Below are 14,722 nucleotides of genomic sequence, written 5' to 3'. Positions count from 1 at the left end.
GTTTTCATCATCGCCAGTTGTCTATTGAACAAATATTTGTTGACACAATATCCCAATCTCCAAACACCAAGATGATCAGAGGCAGCCCATCCTATGGTAGTGCCCGAGACGGGCCGCTGAGGCTCCCAGTGAGAGTTGACCTACACTGCATAACCGCTCCAATCAGGGATTCTGAGTCAAGACATCAACCAAGTCAGCCTTACTATTGATCTATCAAAATAATCTCACCAGTGGAGTCAGGGCGGAGTAGGGCATGATAAGTAATGCGATTGGAAGATGGCCGGGTCCTTGGCCACGTCAGAATGAAATTTGTTATTCTTATGGGAATGCTGCCTGGCCTCAGTGTCATATGCTTCATGTAGAGCAAATGCATCTTTCAGCTGCTCATGGGTTTCTTTTGTAATAACTCTTTTGACTGGCCTGTTAGTCCCACTCCGAAGCCTTTCGGTTGAAGCCCTCTTTTAATCCGGATGACAAAGTTGGAGCATTCGAGGCTGTGCTGGGGTCATATGTCTTGCTATAAAGCCAGCACTCGGTTGTAGTCCAGGTGAAACATGTTTTACGAGTTGCAATCTTCCCACTCTATACTACATCTCTCTTCTACAATTTGTATTCATCAACATGGCAGAAATCGGACCAGCACTCGAACTCTTCCGTTTCGTCCTCGACACCTTGGGCCGTATACAACTAGCACGAAACTTTGAAGATGACTTCGAAGCCTGCCAATTGAAGCTAGACATTCTCCAGCTCCGCCTTACACGCTGGAAGGAAGTCGTTGACCTTTCCAACGACAATGAGCTCGACAAGCCCAAAGTCGAGGATGGAAAACCGCCATCCAGAACCATCAAAGAAGTGCTTACTGATATCCAGTATTGCTTCGATCGGTCCCAGCGCACATCTAGAAAAGACAAAGTCGCATTGACCAAGGAGAATCAGGAAGCACTCGAACCCGAGTCAAATCTTCCATCCGACATCAAAAGCATTCGACGTCGTTTGATGCAATGTATCCGCAAGCGTCAATCTCAAGCTTCAAACGTAATCGAAGGTCTGAAGTGGGTGTTTTACAAAAAGGAAGCTTTCGACCAGTTCATAGGAAACATGACGGATCTTCTTGATGAGCTGGAAAAGATTTCACCGGGCGAAGATAATCAACAGCTTTACAAGCTCAGTGAAGAGGAGTGTGGTGACATTACCAAGATCAACCTGTTGACGCTCAAGGAGAGCATCGAGGGATGTGATCCATGGCTTTCGGAGTCTGTGGAAAAGGTGCTGCAAGCTACTCAGGCTGGTACGCAAAACATCTACCAGTCCAATAACCGGGGCTTTACAGTTGGCAATCATAATGGGGATAACAAGGGTTTTGTTACCGGTGCAAATGGCCAACAGACCAACCATTTCTAGACCATGGACATGCAGAGCGCCGCAGTAACAGATACAGACGCATATAGAAGTCAATTTGTCATCTTTGTTTCCTCTTTGTTGTAATAACAGCTTCATATCGTAATCCAAAGTGATGATTTCAAATCTTGATGGAGTTTCTATTAGAGCCGTTTTGAAAAGCCTGTCTCTCATTACGGTTGCTAACTGAAATTATATTCGGTAGATTCATATATCTATGGGCCAGATTGACAAATACGTCGGATAAACAAGACCATCTAACCACATACAAAAGTCGTGTAAAAAGCGAAAAGCAAACCATTCCCTCTATTCTTGTATATTCCATTCCTAAAAGAAGTTGTTAAATCGATTGTCTCCAGCACAGTTAGAAATGTCTTTCAAGAAAAGAACCTATTTCTTCTTTAGAGTAAACATTCCACCATGCCAGCCATAAGTCCTCGCAAGTCTCCGTCCATTTCGTCGAGCGATTTGGAAATCAATCTTTCCCTTTGGATGCGGTTCATGAAAGTGAATACCCCGTTCGACATCCAGCTGAGTAGGTTGAAACTGCCACACCGAACCATACAGCTTCTCGATCCTAAAGCCCGTTGAGCCCATGGCGTGAAGAAAGTCATTCCATGCGATTTCGCCTGGAGAACTTGTTACTTCAGGGTTGAAAAACAAGGTGCGAAAGACTTTGAGCGCTCGTGCATCGACTTGGAATGTTGGCTGCTTGTCAACAGGTTCAGGCTCTGGGACTTCAACTGCGGGCGTGTCGCTGTTTTGTGTCTTGGATGGCTCGCCCTTGGTCTTGGTTTTTTCCTTGCTCTTCTTTGTTGTCCTTTCAATCTTTGGTTGCTCAGACTCACCCAGGAACAAATTAGATAGCGGGCGATTGAGAAACCAGAGGTCGTCGTTCGTACTAGGCTGTTGTCCCTTGTTCTTCGTCTCCTCGGGCTCCACCCACTCTGCTGTCCTCCGGAGACTGCGAGGCTGTGAAAGGAGACGATAGAGGGCAAGATCTTGGAACTTTGTGATGTTGGTCAATCTGTCGATCTCGGCCCAGACGGCATCTAGATTCGCTTCAGTCCGTCGCAAAGCGTTGACTGTATCCTTGGTTCGACGTTTCTCATACGGGTATTTGAACTTTCCGCCAGAGGGATCAGCGGCACGGCCCAATGTATCCAAAGGAATCTTTCTCCCTCGAATTCCCTTAACCATCTCATTCAGCGACTTCAATGCTGCGTCGCGTTCTTGGGTGAAATCAATTTTAACGTCCAAAGGATAGCTATCATAGTCTATCTGGTAATGATAATATCGGGACCAAGGTTGATAAAGGTCTAACTGCTTCGTGCATTGTGAGAGAATGGATAAGTAACTTATAGTCTTGTAGACTTGAGCGGAGATGAGCATGTCCGCCTCGGGAGTGGTCTTCAAGAGACGTTCGAGCTCATCAAGGATGGTGGATTGCCTTGCCCAATGTTCTTCGTCCAAACACAAGGTACTCTTGATGAAAAATAGCCGTTTTTGGACGTCAGTAAAGAATGAGCGTCCACGATCAGGGATGTAGCATTCGTCTTCTCCGGTGGGCGAAGTGGTTCGGCAATAGAACTTCCTCATCGGGGGGGAGCATTCGAACTCGACTTGGAACGTTTTTATCGCGTGATTCGTTGACTTCTTTAGAGAAAACCGGAAGTAATAGAGAGCATTGCGATATTCTTCAGGAAGCATCTTTTCCGGCTTGATCTCGTGTTTGTACTTCTCCTGGAGCACACCCAATTCCCGTGCTTGACGGTGCAGTTGAGTCATATGTTCGAGCCTCTCATAGCTTTCAGCAGCGATTCGAGTCACTAACGCGCCCCATAGCTTGTCCTCATTCACCTTGCGATTGAGAGGATGTTCTTTCCCATCTGCAGTCTTGACTGATTCAAATGAATGGTCTCTCTTCTCAAGCAGCTCCACTTTGAAATATTCCGGGTCCTCACGTAAAGACCAAATATGATCTTCAATCGCTGACATCTGTGCTTCGAGTAGGGAAGCAAGACGATTGAAGTCAATGTCCGAGGGGACCTTGTATGATGCCTCGGCAGCCATTACCGCCATAGAATAGTATCCTGACTCATTAATGCCAGTCTTCAAAGATGGCTCTGGCTGGATGGGATAGTCACTGCTCATCAAAACTTCTGGAGGAGCTTCGGGGAGCAATTGAAGGCAGAATTTAACCAGGAAATTCAAGATTTCAAGTTGAGCTTTGAGAACTAATAGTCCTTCCCCAACCCAGAATTGTAAGCCAGTGTAGACCCACATTTCTTGTGGGCTTATACTGCTCCAATGCACCAGTCTACCATACTTTGAAGGTGCCGTAACACCATTCATCACCATGGTAAGCCCAGGGACAAAAGGAGGTGCTAGTCCCTCAGTGACTTGGCCAACATGCATTGCTTCCCAGTCAGCCGCGGCAAAGACTGAGGGCAGGTTTCTGCCACGTGAATTCAGTAGCAAAAACATCAGTTTGGTCTGCGACAAGTCTTCTTGGTTAATATCAGGCCACATGAACCAATCCTTGTACTTGGAGCCGTCTCTAGAACTCCTTGTGGCCTGGTGCTCTAGTTCAAAGGCTTTCCAGTCAGGGCGATGCTGTTCAGGCATGTTTGGCCAAAGTGCGAGGAGAATCTGAAGGCGTTGCTGACGCGTTTTCTTGGTCCATCGTTTTTGTATGGTCGCCTCGTGACGTTCAAGAATTAGATTGAGAAAGGCCCAGTAGGCAAAAACTATGCGGGATTTTTCCGTGGCTTCCTTCTTGACCTTCTCAGGGGAAGGAAACTCGGGTATATCGTCCTTCCATAGGCGTGGAATGATTTCGTGTATGACTTGGGTAACAGTTCCGAGGTATGTAGGTACTGTTCTTCCACGCTGCCACTGTCTGGTAGCACGTATCAGCTCTCTCAAGTCGTCCGGATCAAATTGTTCCGGAACGGTGCCATCCACATTCGGACTCATAGTGTCGTTGAGGAATCGTGTGGATACGGTCAACTGTAAATGAGATGTATCCGGGATTGCTGCCAGGTACTAAGGTAGGTAAATTGAGAGCCAGTTTAGGCCACGTAGACGAGATGTTGTAATTGGCCGGGCAACTGGTCACGTGGGATCCGCATATGTTGGACAAAGTCGACCGCCGCATCCCTTTTTAAAGAAGATGGGCAAGTGAACTGACAGCCTGGTCATTTTGTGTTCAAGCTCCAGGGGTCCAAAAGTGTTTAGTGTCTTTGTGTTAAAGGGAGGATAGTAGGTTGCATAGCAGGTCTCACAGTGCTTTTGTATTTGTGTGATGAGAATAAGCTTGCTCTAAGAGCCCTATTTTTCGTGACGAGGCTGCATCTATCGAGATCATATTAAACTTCGAGGAACACCCGCATCAATGATGAGGGTGAAGGAATCACGCCATCGTCATGTACTGCATATTGATTTCATCCTGATCGATAGTTTCCTATAATACTGTATTACATTGGGATATCGGAAATTATTCCGTATCATCTACGGTTGTGTAGTTTAAAAATTACTGTTACAAGCGCCTCTGTTAGTTCACAATAAAGCTTAGATAAAATGACTTGCGACCAGGTAAAGAAGTTCTCTAGCATGATCTGTTTCAGGGCTATGCGACAAAACGATGTCATAGGTCGTATTCTCATTTTTATTTAACACCATTACTCAGCTAACTGAAGACCGCGAATAGCAACACGAGCTCTCACAGATACACCAGATCCAACATCAAACTCGCCTTCATGAACCATACCCTCAGCGCCTGAAACATCATTAAACGGAATCTCCACTGTTCCCTGCTCATCCTTGCCGTTCTGTAGCACCAAGCGGAAGCCAGAAGGGCTCGACAGCTGCTCAGCTGTAATGGGGAATCGGAATGCTGTGTCGAAGGAAGGGTTGAAGATGTCTGTTCCAGGAGAGTATGACTTGACTGGAGTGACAAACTCCTTGTCGCCCCATGTGACCTTGACGCTAGGCTTGAGCTCGTCGCGGTTTCCGTTGAGACCGCTAACGTTGGCGATGAGAACAGTGGCAAGACCGCAAATCTCTCCCTCGTTCTGGCTGCTGGCGGAAATGCTGTTGGATTCGCCAACAAAATTGAAGAACTTGCCGTGAATGGTGACTCTGGTATCCAGAGGCTGGCCCTTGTGGGTGAGGCTTAGCTCTTGGGTGCCTCCATTTAGTAGAAGTTGCTTGACAGTTGTAGTAGCGATGCCGATATCATCGTCGCCGCCAAGATCCTCATCGTTGATGTCGACAGTAATCTGCTGATCGTAATCCGTGACGAGGAAATCGTGCGTCTCGTTCCACTGGGGATCATGCTTGTTCTTGATCGTCGAAGTGCGCCACTCGCCTTCTGCACCGACATTGACATCACAGTAGCAGTCGGGAATATCCTTGACAATCTTTTGCAAGAGTCGCTTGGCGCCGCTCTTCTTCTCTCCAGTTATTTCGGTCGCGGAATCGACGGTAAGACGGAGAACACCGAGGTGAGGTTGGAAGGTCTTGAAGTAATCGTTGTTGGTGGACATATTGACGAGGAAGCGGTTTGGCAGGACAGCCATCGAGGAAATAATGTTGAGAATGACCTTTCGGACGGTCTTGTCGATGACGGAAAAGTCGGCAATGTTAGCGGCGTCGGTGAAGTCGAGTTCGATTGAGGGAGGGTTGATGAAAGCGACTTGAGCAGCTCCAATCTGTGGATGTTAGCATCACCGTCGCTGTCTTTTGTCGCTAATGTATGGACTTACCAAAGGCATAACATTCGTAATAGGGCACAACAGAACCGATAGTCTTCCTCGGAGCTTGACATGCTCGATACCCTAGAATTAATAGTCAGTATGCTCTTGGCCATCGTGACAGGTGTAGGCTACTCACAATCTTGGGAACCATGCTTGCGTCAAGCTCAAAATCGCACTTTCCATCCCAGTCCAAGTTCATATCAAGCTTGATACCCTCCTGCGGGGTTCTGTGAACGTCTACGTGAGACAGCTTGAGAGGTTCGTTTCCAAAGTCGGCCTTGACAAACTTCAAGTTGGCGAGAGGACCAGGTAGCATCTGCTCTAGCATGGGTTCGACGATGTCCTTGACCATCTGGCCACCTGCGACGTTGATGTTTGGCCATAGCTGGGCGATGATGTCGTTGAGAAAGCCTGAAAGGTGTCAGCGGGATGATACCGAGCTGGTGTGGAGTAGCTAGGTAGCTTCTTACCTGCTGACTCTGTGCCTCCAGAGGCAGTGAGAGTTTCTTGAAGAGAAGACATGTTGTTCATGATGGGCGATTTGAAGATGCAGAAAGAGTAGAGAAAGGATATTGATGCAAGAGGGACACTGTATAAATAATAATGACGATGGAGCTGTAGCTCAAGGTGGAGGTCATGTTTGCGGGGTTTGACGAATTGGATAGTGCGACGTTGATTCAGCTACAGGAAGTTCAGTCTAGAGCAAGAATTGACGTCACTTTGCTTCACTGCAGGGGCCATAAACTTGTTAGTTTGCGTTTTGGTGAGGCCATATCATGGCTACCGAGATGTTGTCATTGGTGGACATGAGGACAATAACGTGGTTGATGTTGATTGACCTCGTCACAGATCTTGACCAAGCTTGGCACAAGCTTATTTCTAGTCGCGTCACTAAAAATACCACTGTAACACGCTGAGTGACAGGGATCGCCAGGGAATCACAGTCAAAGTGCATGTCATTGAGTCATTTTTAGTTGACAAGCTGGGAATAGCGTGTTTCCACAGCTGCTCATCACTAACCTAGACAACTTCCAGGATTCATCGATAACAGATTCACCACTGGTCGATACCTAATTCTCAACGATAACAGCACTGATTTGATGTAACAATAAATAGTAGAAAAAATAAATTTACAAATAATCATATCAGATGAAATGACTTGACAAAAAACTTGGTATTCAAGCCATCCATTGCTTCACCATTCATCAAGTCATACACATAGCATTCGCCAATAAATCGATAATACTCTCCATACCGTCGCAGAACAAACGGCGTAGCTCCCCAAAACAAAACGCAGATGATATCATCCTTCTCCATAATTCTTGGCCCAAGACCGATGTAAGAGAAGTCTTTTGTGAAGAATATCCTTCTCTCATGGGCTGCGTCGAGATGAAGGCCAAACATGTCAACACGATGCTTATTACTCGGGTCTGGCTGGACCAGGTATTTCGTGCTCCCGCGTTCAGCATCAACTGCATCTCCGAAACCTGTATCACGGCGATGTCTTTGGTTCACTCGCCACATATATTCCCAAAAATGACTCAATGGCTGATCACTCATACTCTCACCATCATTGAGGTTCCAGTTACCCGTCAAAGTAACCATGAATGCTCGTGCAATTGCTTCAGCTGTGCGATGTCGAGGTTCGAGATGATCGTAGGCTTCTTCCCATATTGTCCAAATCTGTGGATCATATGAAGCAAGCTCTGATTTTGACATAACTTCAAACGTGGTATCGATGGTGTCGATCTCTAGTCCTTCGAGACCTAGAATATGATCAGGTAAATGGTCAATAATGACCGCTGAATGGCCACCGAAAGAATTGTTCAGTGTTTCGATTAGGCGTCGTCTGTTATGATCATGTTGGTCCCAGTTGAAATAGGATATTCTGTCCCATCTAATTGTTGCTGTGAGATCAACCGCCCAGGAACAATACCGACTCCAGTCAGGAATGTAGCGAATAAGGGAAAGTATGGCTAGGCTGCCGGTTGACTGGATCGTGTGCCGCGTCACATCGCGAAAGACTTGCTTTGTCGGCCTATCATAGTTTGCCTGGAGCAGTAGTGGTAACCGCCCTTGAGCGTCCACTTCGTCACTCAACGCGAGAAGAGAGGATACTTTGTCTCGTGGATCTGATGCTTCAAATCGGATGGCTTTGTTGAGTAGGGTAGTGAGATCCCACGGCAATTTCAGCTGTTCTAGCTCATAAAACAGCTTCAAGGATCGAAGCGCTGGCAGAGTTGCTGATATGTTGTATAGAGGGCTGATATGATAGCACATCGATAATAACCATAGCGCTGCAGGTACGAATTTCTCCCAAGAAATAGACTCGAGTCCACAGACCATTCGAGGCGAGACTTTCGAGAGAGCTGTTTCCTGTATGACCCATGATCTGATGAACCAGGGTCGGCATAGGATCTCGGCAAAGGCAGACCATGCACGGTCTTGAGCCTGTGGGAGTCCAAGGCCAAGGAATTCTTCCTTTGTGTATCGACTGCGCTTCCTAGTCCCAGTGGGATTTATGTCTGCTTTGTGCAAACGGGACATCACATCCACCAGGGTAGAAAGTTTATCGATATCGGGAACACTAGGTCCTAGCCAGATGATAGTACCAAGAGATGACGAATATATCTCCTTCATCATATCGACTTGAATGGCGCGCTCCGTTTTGTCATCTTGATTGATGCAAATCTGGTCAATCCAAATCCACTCTGATTGACGTTGAAGTGACCGCAAAGAGTGGAGGCCTTCTTCAAGATGCGGAGTAATCATCAAAGGCTGCCCGTTGCATTGTATAGATTTAGACCTGTCAATATTGCCCCAGCAGTAACTTAATGCGTTGTACGGTGGGGCCTGGGCAAGTTGAAAAGAGACCACCTCGAGTTCTTGACCTATTGCTGTTGAAGGCGGCAGCCGAAGAAGACGAATGGAGTCTGGGTCTAAAGACAAATAGACGGACATGCTGGTGTCTAGGGAAAGAACTTTGTCCGGCCCAAGTTCTGTACTTTGGTTGGCAATGTTATCAGCTGTTACACAGCACTAGACTGAAGACAGAATCGCTTGGACCGTCCAAGCGGCGACTCTGACATGCCGACCCATGTACTCCGAGAAAAGATAATGCTCTGCAGATTTTTGGGTAGCAGGCGGATATGTGATTGATCAAGTGTGGAGATGCTGCCGAATAAGGAGATTGGCCTCAATGTTATCAATGTGATTTGGTCGTTTGGGCTGGCTTCTGCGCTTACTGGCGGCAATGGTTAGGATTCCAAAAGCAGGAGAGAGGGAACATGTCCATCAAATACTGGTTATAAGTATAAACATTGTGAGTAAATAACAATTGTAGTTTTTGATCAGAGAGTGCGGCTGAATATTACTTCACATTTATTATACGTCAGCATAATCTGACGGCCACCGTGTCAGCCTGCACAGGGACTTTTGTTGATCAATAAAGCCTTTGTTTGAAGCAGGCTGTGGGAATGTTGGGCGGCAATGCAGACACCAAGGCTGAATCCACTGAACCGATGTAGATGTCCAGAAGTCCTGCATATCGTTTCACCAATAGGCCTCCGCCCTGGTCTAGTCTGGGCATGCACCTGTTCTCCAAGAGTATTGATCGCCAATGTGGCGCTGAGAGGCGCTTCATGGAACGGATACGTACTTGTAGCCTGATCATGCAGCTGGAAGCATGGTGTCCCATTTCCCGCTCTTAAGATAAACCCTGGTCGCTCTGCCATCATCAAATTCTTCACACATTATCGATACATATTTGACACATTCTCAGCTGTACTGTTCAAAGAAAGTCAAAAACCACAACCCAAAGTGACATCTGCTCGACTTATGTATACAGAAAGCGACTGAAGCACAATGGTTGATTATGAGATTTATACCATTGGATGGATCTGCGCGATTAGAGCAGAACTTGTCGCTGCTCAAGAACTTCTTGATGAAGAGCTGATGGAGCCTGTCCCAACACCAGAAAATGACAACAACAACTACACTCTCGGGAAGATCGGAGAGCACCACGTTGTTATCGCCGGGTTGCCTCGTGGGCAATATGGAGTGACCAGTGCCGCCAACGCTGCAAGGGATATGGTCCGCACCTTTCCTAACATTAGGATTGGCTTCATGGTGGGCATCGGTGGAGGTATTCCGACACATCATGATATCCGCCTTGGCGATGTCGTTATTGGTGCACCGGCATACTGTAGTGGCGGCCTGATACAGTACGATTTTGGGAAAACAATTCAAGACAAAGGCATCAACCTTATGGGCTCACTGAACCAGCCACCTATCTCCGTTTTGACAGCCATTACCAAGCTTTCCGCGTATCATGTCAGAAAAGGACACAACTTGACCCAGAGTGTCGAAGATGTGTTGTCAAAGAACCCCAATCTGGTTGATGAAGGTTTCCAGCGACCGCATGACAACACAGACAAGCTGTACGAGTCTACATTCATCCACCCTCGGGCCGGGGCAAAATGCTCGGATGTATGTCCTGATTCAAATCTAAAGCCACGAGACCCGCGTACCAAGGGCCAGGGAAAACCGAAGATCCACTATGGTCTGATAGCATCCGGTAATCAGTTGATGGAGGATGCCATTGCTAGGGACGAGCTCGCTGAGAGTGAGCATGTGCTATGTTTTGAGATGGAAGCTGCTGGCTTGGCTAACCATTTCCCTTGCGTGGTTATCAGAGGTATATGCGACTATTCCGACTCTCATCGAGGTCGTGAATGGCAAGGCTATGCAGCACTCGTAGCTGCGACGTATGCGAAACAGCTTCTTCTACAGATTCCGCCTCAAAAGATCAAAGAAGAGAAGAGGATGAAGGATATTCTGATGGACGAACTTGATAAGAGTTAGTACATAATTGTCTTACAGTATGCATAAATTCCTAACAACGTGAACACTAGGATTCGAGCCTGTGATTAGGACCAAAGAAATTGTTGAAACATTAGATATAAGGGGAAAGAGGGAAGATGACCTGAAGATCCTTGACTGGCTCAATACGGTTGATTACTCTTCTGAGCAGCATGGGTTCTTACAACCCGACCAACGTCAACCAGGAACAGGTCAGCAATTTTTAAGTTCTGGAAGTTTCCAAACCTGGATGAAAACTAAGAACTCACTTCTTTTTTGTTCTGGTATGCCTGGGGCAGGCAAAACAATCACCACAGCCATGGCCATTGAATATCTCCAATCGAAGTTCAAAGATGACCATACTGTCGGCTTGGCATACATCTACTGTAGTTACCAAAAGCGGGACCAGCAAAAACCCCGGGATTTATTCACAAGCCTCCTCAAACAACTCGCCCTACATCAACTATGTTTACCAAAGGCTATACACGAACTCTATGAGAAGAATCATAACGGAAGGGACAGACCGAAGTTTGAAGACATCGTTGAGAGTCTCTGCGAAACTATTGATTCATTTTCGACGACATTCATCATCATCGATGCGTTAGATGAGCATGACTCATGGGACACATTCCTTAATAATATTATTACACTACGAAAGCGAACAACGGCGAATATATTCCTCACTTCACGCCCCAAGCCAAGCCTATCAAGCAAACTCGGAGAGGTCTTCATACATGATATCCAAGCACATGACCAGGACGTGAACTTATACATTGATCAAAGGATCTCGCAGATGATGGTTCTTAGCGAACAAAACACAGAGTTGACAAAGGGGGTGAAAGACGAGTTCCGCAAATTGATCAGGTACAAACTGAGTAAGGCCGTTAATGGAGTGTATGTCTCCCAATCCATACTGAGTTTAACCGGACATAGCTCACGAATTGCAGGTTTCTCCTTGCCCGAATTTACCTCGATAATCTTAGGGAAGAAACCACTCTTAGAGGCATTTCGGTCTTTCTGGAAAATCTACCCACTGGTCTCGGAGCTTATTCGGACGCATACGAGAAGACCATCCGTAGAATCAGAAATCAAGGACAGAAACATCGATGTTTGGCTCTCAAAGCACTGTCATGGCTGACATTCGCAATAAGACCTCTTTCAAAACAAGAATTTCGACATGCACTCAGTGTGGAAAACGAGATGCTGGAGCTCAGAGACGAGGACCTGCAAAGCACAAACATAATCCTCCATGTCTGTATGGACCTTGTCAAGATCGATGAATGGCAAAGTAACGTCAGCTTACTTCATTTTACCACGATGGAATACCTGAAGGCAAATCCAAATTGCCTATTGTCTTTGGAATCTCCAAATGACACCGGATTTATTCAAAATCCATCAGACTCAGAGTCAGAGCGAACTGCTGCCAGAGAATACTACGAGATGAAGATTGCCAGAACTTGCGTAACATACCTCTTATTCAAGGACTTCAACAGCGGACAATGTGAGGACAGTATGGGACGACCTCAATATGCGCCCTTTCGCATTGACCGCAAGTCACACGCGCCAAACGAAGCCAGGCTCAGTGCGCTAGAAACGCGACTTGCCCAGCATCCGCTATACTATTATGCAGCGACAAATTGGGCATATCATGCTCGTCAAGGTAGACCGTTCAACAAAGTTTTTGACTTTCTGAAAAGTGAACCTCATACGAGCGCGTCAAGTCAGTGCCTAAGTTTGGAATTCAGCTTTAGACGCAGTCCATCGCGGCGCCCTCAAAGGTTAGGCCATGTGACTGGTCTCCATTTAACCGCATTCTTTGGACTCAAGAGAGAAGCCGCGTCCCTACTCAGCAGTGGGATGGAACCAGATGTCAAAGATCAATGCAACCAGACACCGCTACTATATGCATCTGCATTAGGGCATGCTGATGTAGTGGATGAGCTTCTGAACTATGAAGTTGATCCAGAGGCAAAGAGCGTTTGGAAGCGCCCCGGTCTACCGCGAACAGCACTATCACTCGCAGCGAAGAACGGTCACGTAGGAGTTGTGAAATTACTACTCAAAAAAGGAGGTGCCAGGCCTGACGCAAAACCGTCGTTGGTAGAAAGCCATTTGGAGCGGACTCCGCTCTCCTTCGCTTCAGAAGCTGGACATCAGGATGTGGTCAATATACTGGTAGGGCTCCAAGGAGTAGACCTGAATTGTAAGGATGATCATTCTCGGACACCGTTACATTTTGCGGCCCTGGCAGGTTACAAGTCTATCATAAACTCACTCCTGGCAACAGAAGGTGTGAATCCTAATTCAAGAGATGATGCCGGCCAGTCCCCATTAAATATTGTTGCAAAGTCTCGGGACGAAGCCGTTGTCAAATTATTTTTAGCAAAGGACGGCGTGGATCCCGACTGCAGAGATAAATTAGGGAGGGCACCATTGCATATTGCGGTATTGGCTGGTGATTACGCTATTTCAAAACTATTGATTGCCACGAAAATGGTGGACCCTGACTCTTCCGATGGCCAAGGCATGACACCCCTGGCTCGAGCAGCTCAAACAGGAAGTGAGGCTATTGTGACGCTGCTTCTTGCAACAAATCGAGTACAGCCGGATGTTGGAGAATACAGACTTCCAAGCCTTTTCCCAAGCATCTTTAGACAGCAAAACAAACCACAACAAGCCCAATCTCTGGACGAGATTATCAAAGCAATGGTAGTCAATGGACGTGTGAACACGAACTCTAAAGACACCAGGGGGTGGACACCACTATTCCACGCCGCAGTGGGATGCTATAAATCAATTGTCAAGTTACTGCTTTCTCAAACTGGGGTAGAACCTAACGCTCAAGATCTTCAAGGGCGAACAGTAGTCAGCCATGCAGTGAGCCGTGGTCATGGGATTCTTGAGCTACTTCTTTCTTACCAGGCAATCCAGCCCGATCTAGAGGATAGGACTGGGCGCACACCTCTATCATATGCAGCAGAATGCAGGGATACATTGGCAGTTGAGGTGTTGCTGAATAATCCAGGAGTAAATCCGAACAGAATGGATACTTCTGGCCGCACACCTGTTTTCTATGCAGCAAGTATAGGTGGCCTCGAAGTTTTGAAACTTTTCCTTTCCGATGCCCGTGTGAAGGTGGACTCTCAAGATACTTGTGGTCGAACGGTACTATCATACTTAGCAGAAAGGACACAAGTACTTCTTGAAAGTCTAGTGTGGAGAAAAAATGATAATAGGCTTCGCAAATATCCCATTCTATACGGTTTGGAGGCAGACATAGTCGAGCTGGACGAATTGCGGAGATTAATGAGGGAATTGCTTGTAGACAGGGACGCGGATCTTTTCTCATGGGACAGACGAGGACTAACACCTGCTGACCTGATGCCAGAACTATTATCATATGAGCGAAAAAGACCGCTGGAGCAAAGGCGAAAGGAGGGAAAGGCTATAGCGAAATAGTTCATTAGATATCTGTAAAGCATCTAGAACGGCATATAGTACCAGTCATCTCCTATGTCAGGCATTAGTGCACAAATTGATCATTGAATAGGACCCCGATACTTAAGAGATCAGCAACAATAAATCTTGCCTAGTTCGCCAAGGAAACCCATGTAGGTATAAAACGTGAAAGGGAAATCACCTTGAAATCTATTAAACAAAATGAACACAGTCCAAATCTCTATATATCAACGTGAGTCAGGTCA

General features: G+C 46.6%; 5 protein-coding genes across 5 annotated transcripts; 2 read left to right on the top strand and 3 right to left on the bottom strand.

The window, feature by feature from the left end:
* Positions 1 to 621: 621 nt before the first annotated feature.
* FPOAC1_006994 (uncharacterized protein) lies at positions 622 to 1,401 on the top strand (the record flags this gene model as incomplete). Its single annotated transcript, XM_044851466.1, has 1 exon — positions 622 to 1,401. One exon carries the CDS (start codon positions 622 to 624, stop codon positions 1,399 to 1,401), a length of 780 nt encoding a protein of 259 aa, XP_044710178.1.
* A 387-nt stretch (positions 1,402 to 1,788) lies between these two features.
* FPOAC1_006993 (uncharacterized protein) lies at positions 1,789 to 4,377 on the bottom strand (the record flags this gene model as incomplete). The annotated part of the gene is made up of 1 exon (XM_044851465.1): positions 1,789 to 4,377. One exon carries the CDS (start codon positions 4,375 to 4,377, stop codon positions 1,789 to 1,791), a length of 2,589 nt encoding a protein of 862 aa, XP_044710177.1.
* A 704-nt stretch (positions 4,378 to 5,081) lies between these two features.
* Positions 5,082 to 6,689, bottom strand: FPOAC1_006992 (uncharacterized protein; the record flags this gene model as incomplete). Its single annotated transcript, XM_044851464.1, has 4 exons — positions 5,082 to 6,113; positions 6,168 to 6,239; positions 6,295 to 6,569; positions 6,629 to 6,689. 4 exons carry the CDS (start codon positions 6,687 to 6,689, stop codon positions 5,082 to 5,084), a joined length of 1,440 nt encoding a protein of 479 aa, XP_044710176.1.
* A 609-nt stretch (positions 6,690 to 7,298) lies between these two features.
* On the bottom strand, positions 7,299 to 8,798 carry FPOAC1_006991 (uncharacterized protein; the record flags this gene model as incomplete). The annotated part of the gene is made up of 1 exon (XM_044851463.1): positions 7,299 to 8,798. One exon carries the CDS (start codon positions 8,796 to 8,798, stop codon positions 7,299 to 7,301), a length of 1,500 nt encoding a protein of 499 aa, XP_044710175.1.
* Positions 8,799 to 10,022: 1,224 nt separating this feature from the next.
* FPOAC1_006990 (uncharacterized protein) lies at positions 10,023 to 14,477 on the top strand (the record flags this gene model as incomplete). Its single annotated transcript, XM_044851462.1, has 3 exons — positions 10,023 to 11,016; positions 11,072 to 11,912; positions 11,966 to 14,477. The coding sequence occupies 3 exons, from the start codon at positions 10,023 to 10,025 to the stop codon at positions 14,475 to 14,477; spliced, it is 4,347 nt and encodes a 1,448-aa protein (XP_044710174.1).
* Positions 14,478 to 14,722: the final 245 nt, after the last annotated feature.

Source organism: Fusarium poae, chromosome 2 (genome assembly GCF_019609905.1).
Source record: "Fusarium poae strain DAOMC 252244 chromosome 2, whole genome shotgun sequence".
NCBI classification, from domain to species: domain Eukaryota; kingdom Fungi; phylum Ascomycota; class Sordariomycetes; order Hypocreales; family Nectriaceae; genus Fusarium; species Fusarium poae.
The sequence above is the reverse complement of the archived record's forward strand: the minus strand, read 5'-3'. Positions and strand labels throughout refer to the sequence as shown.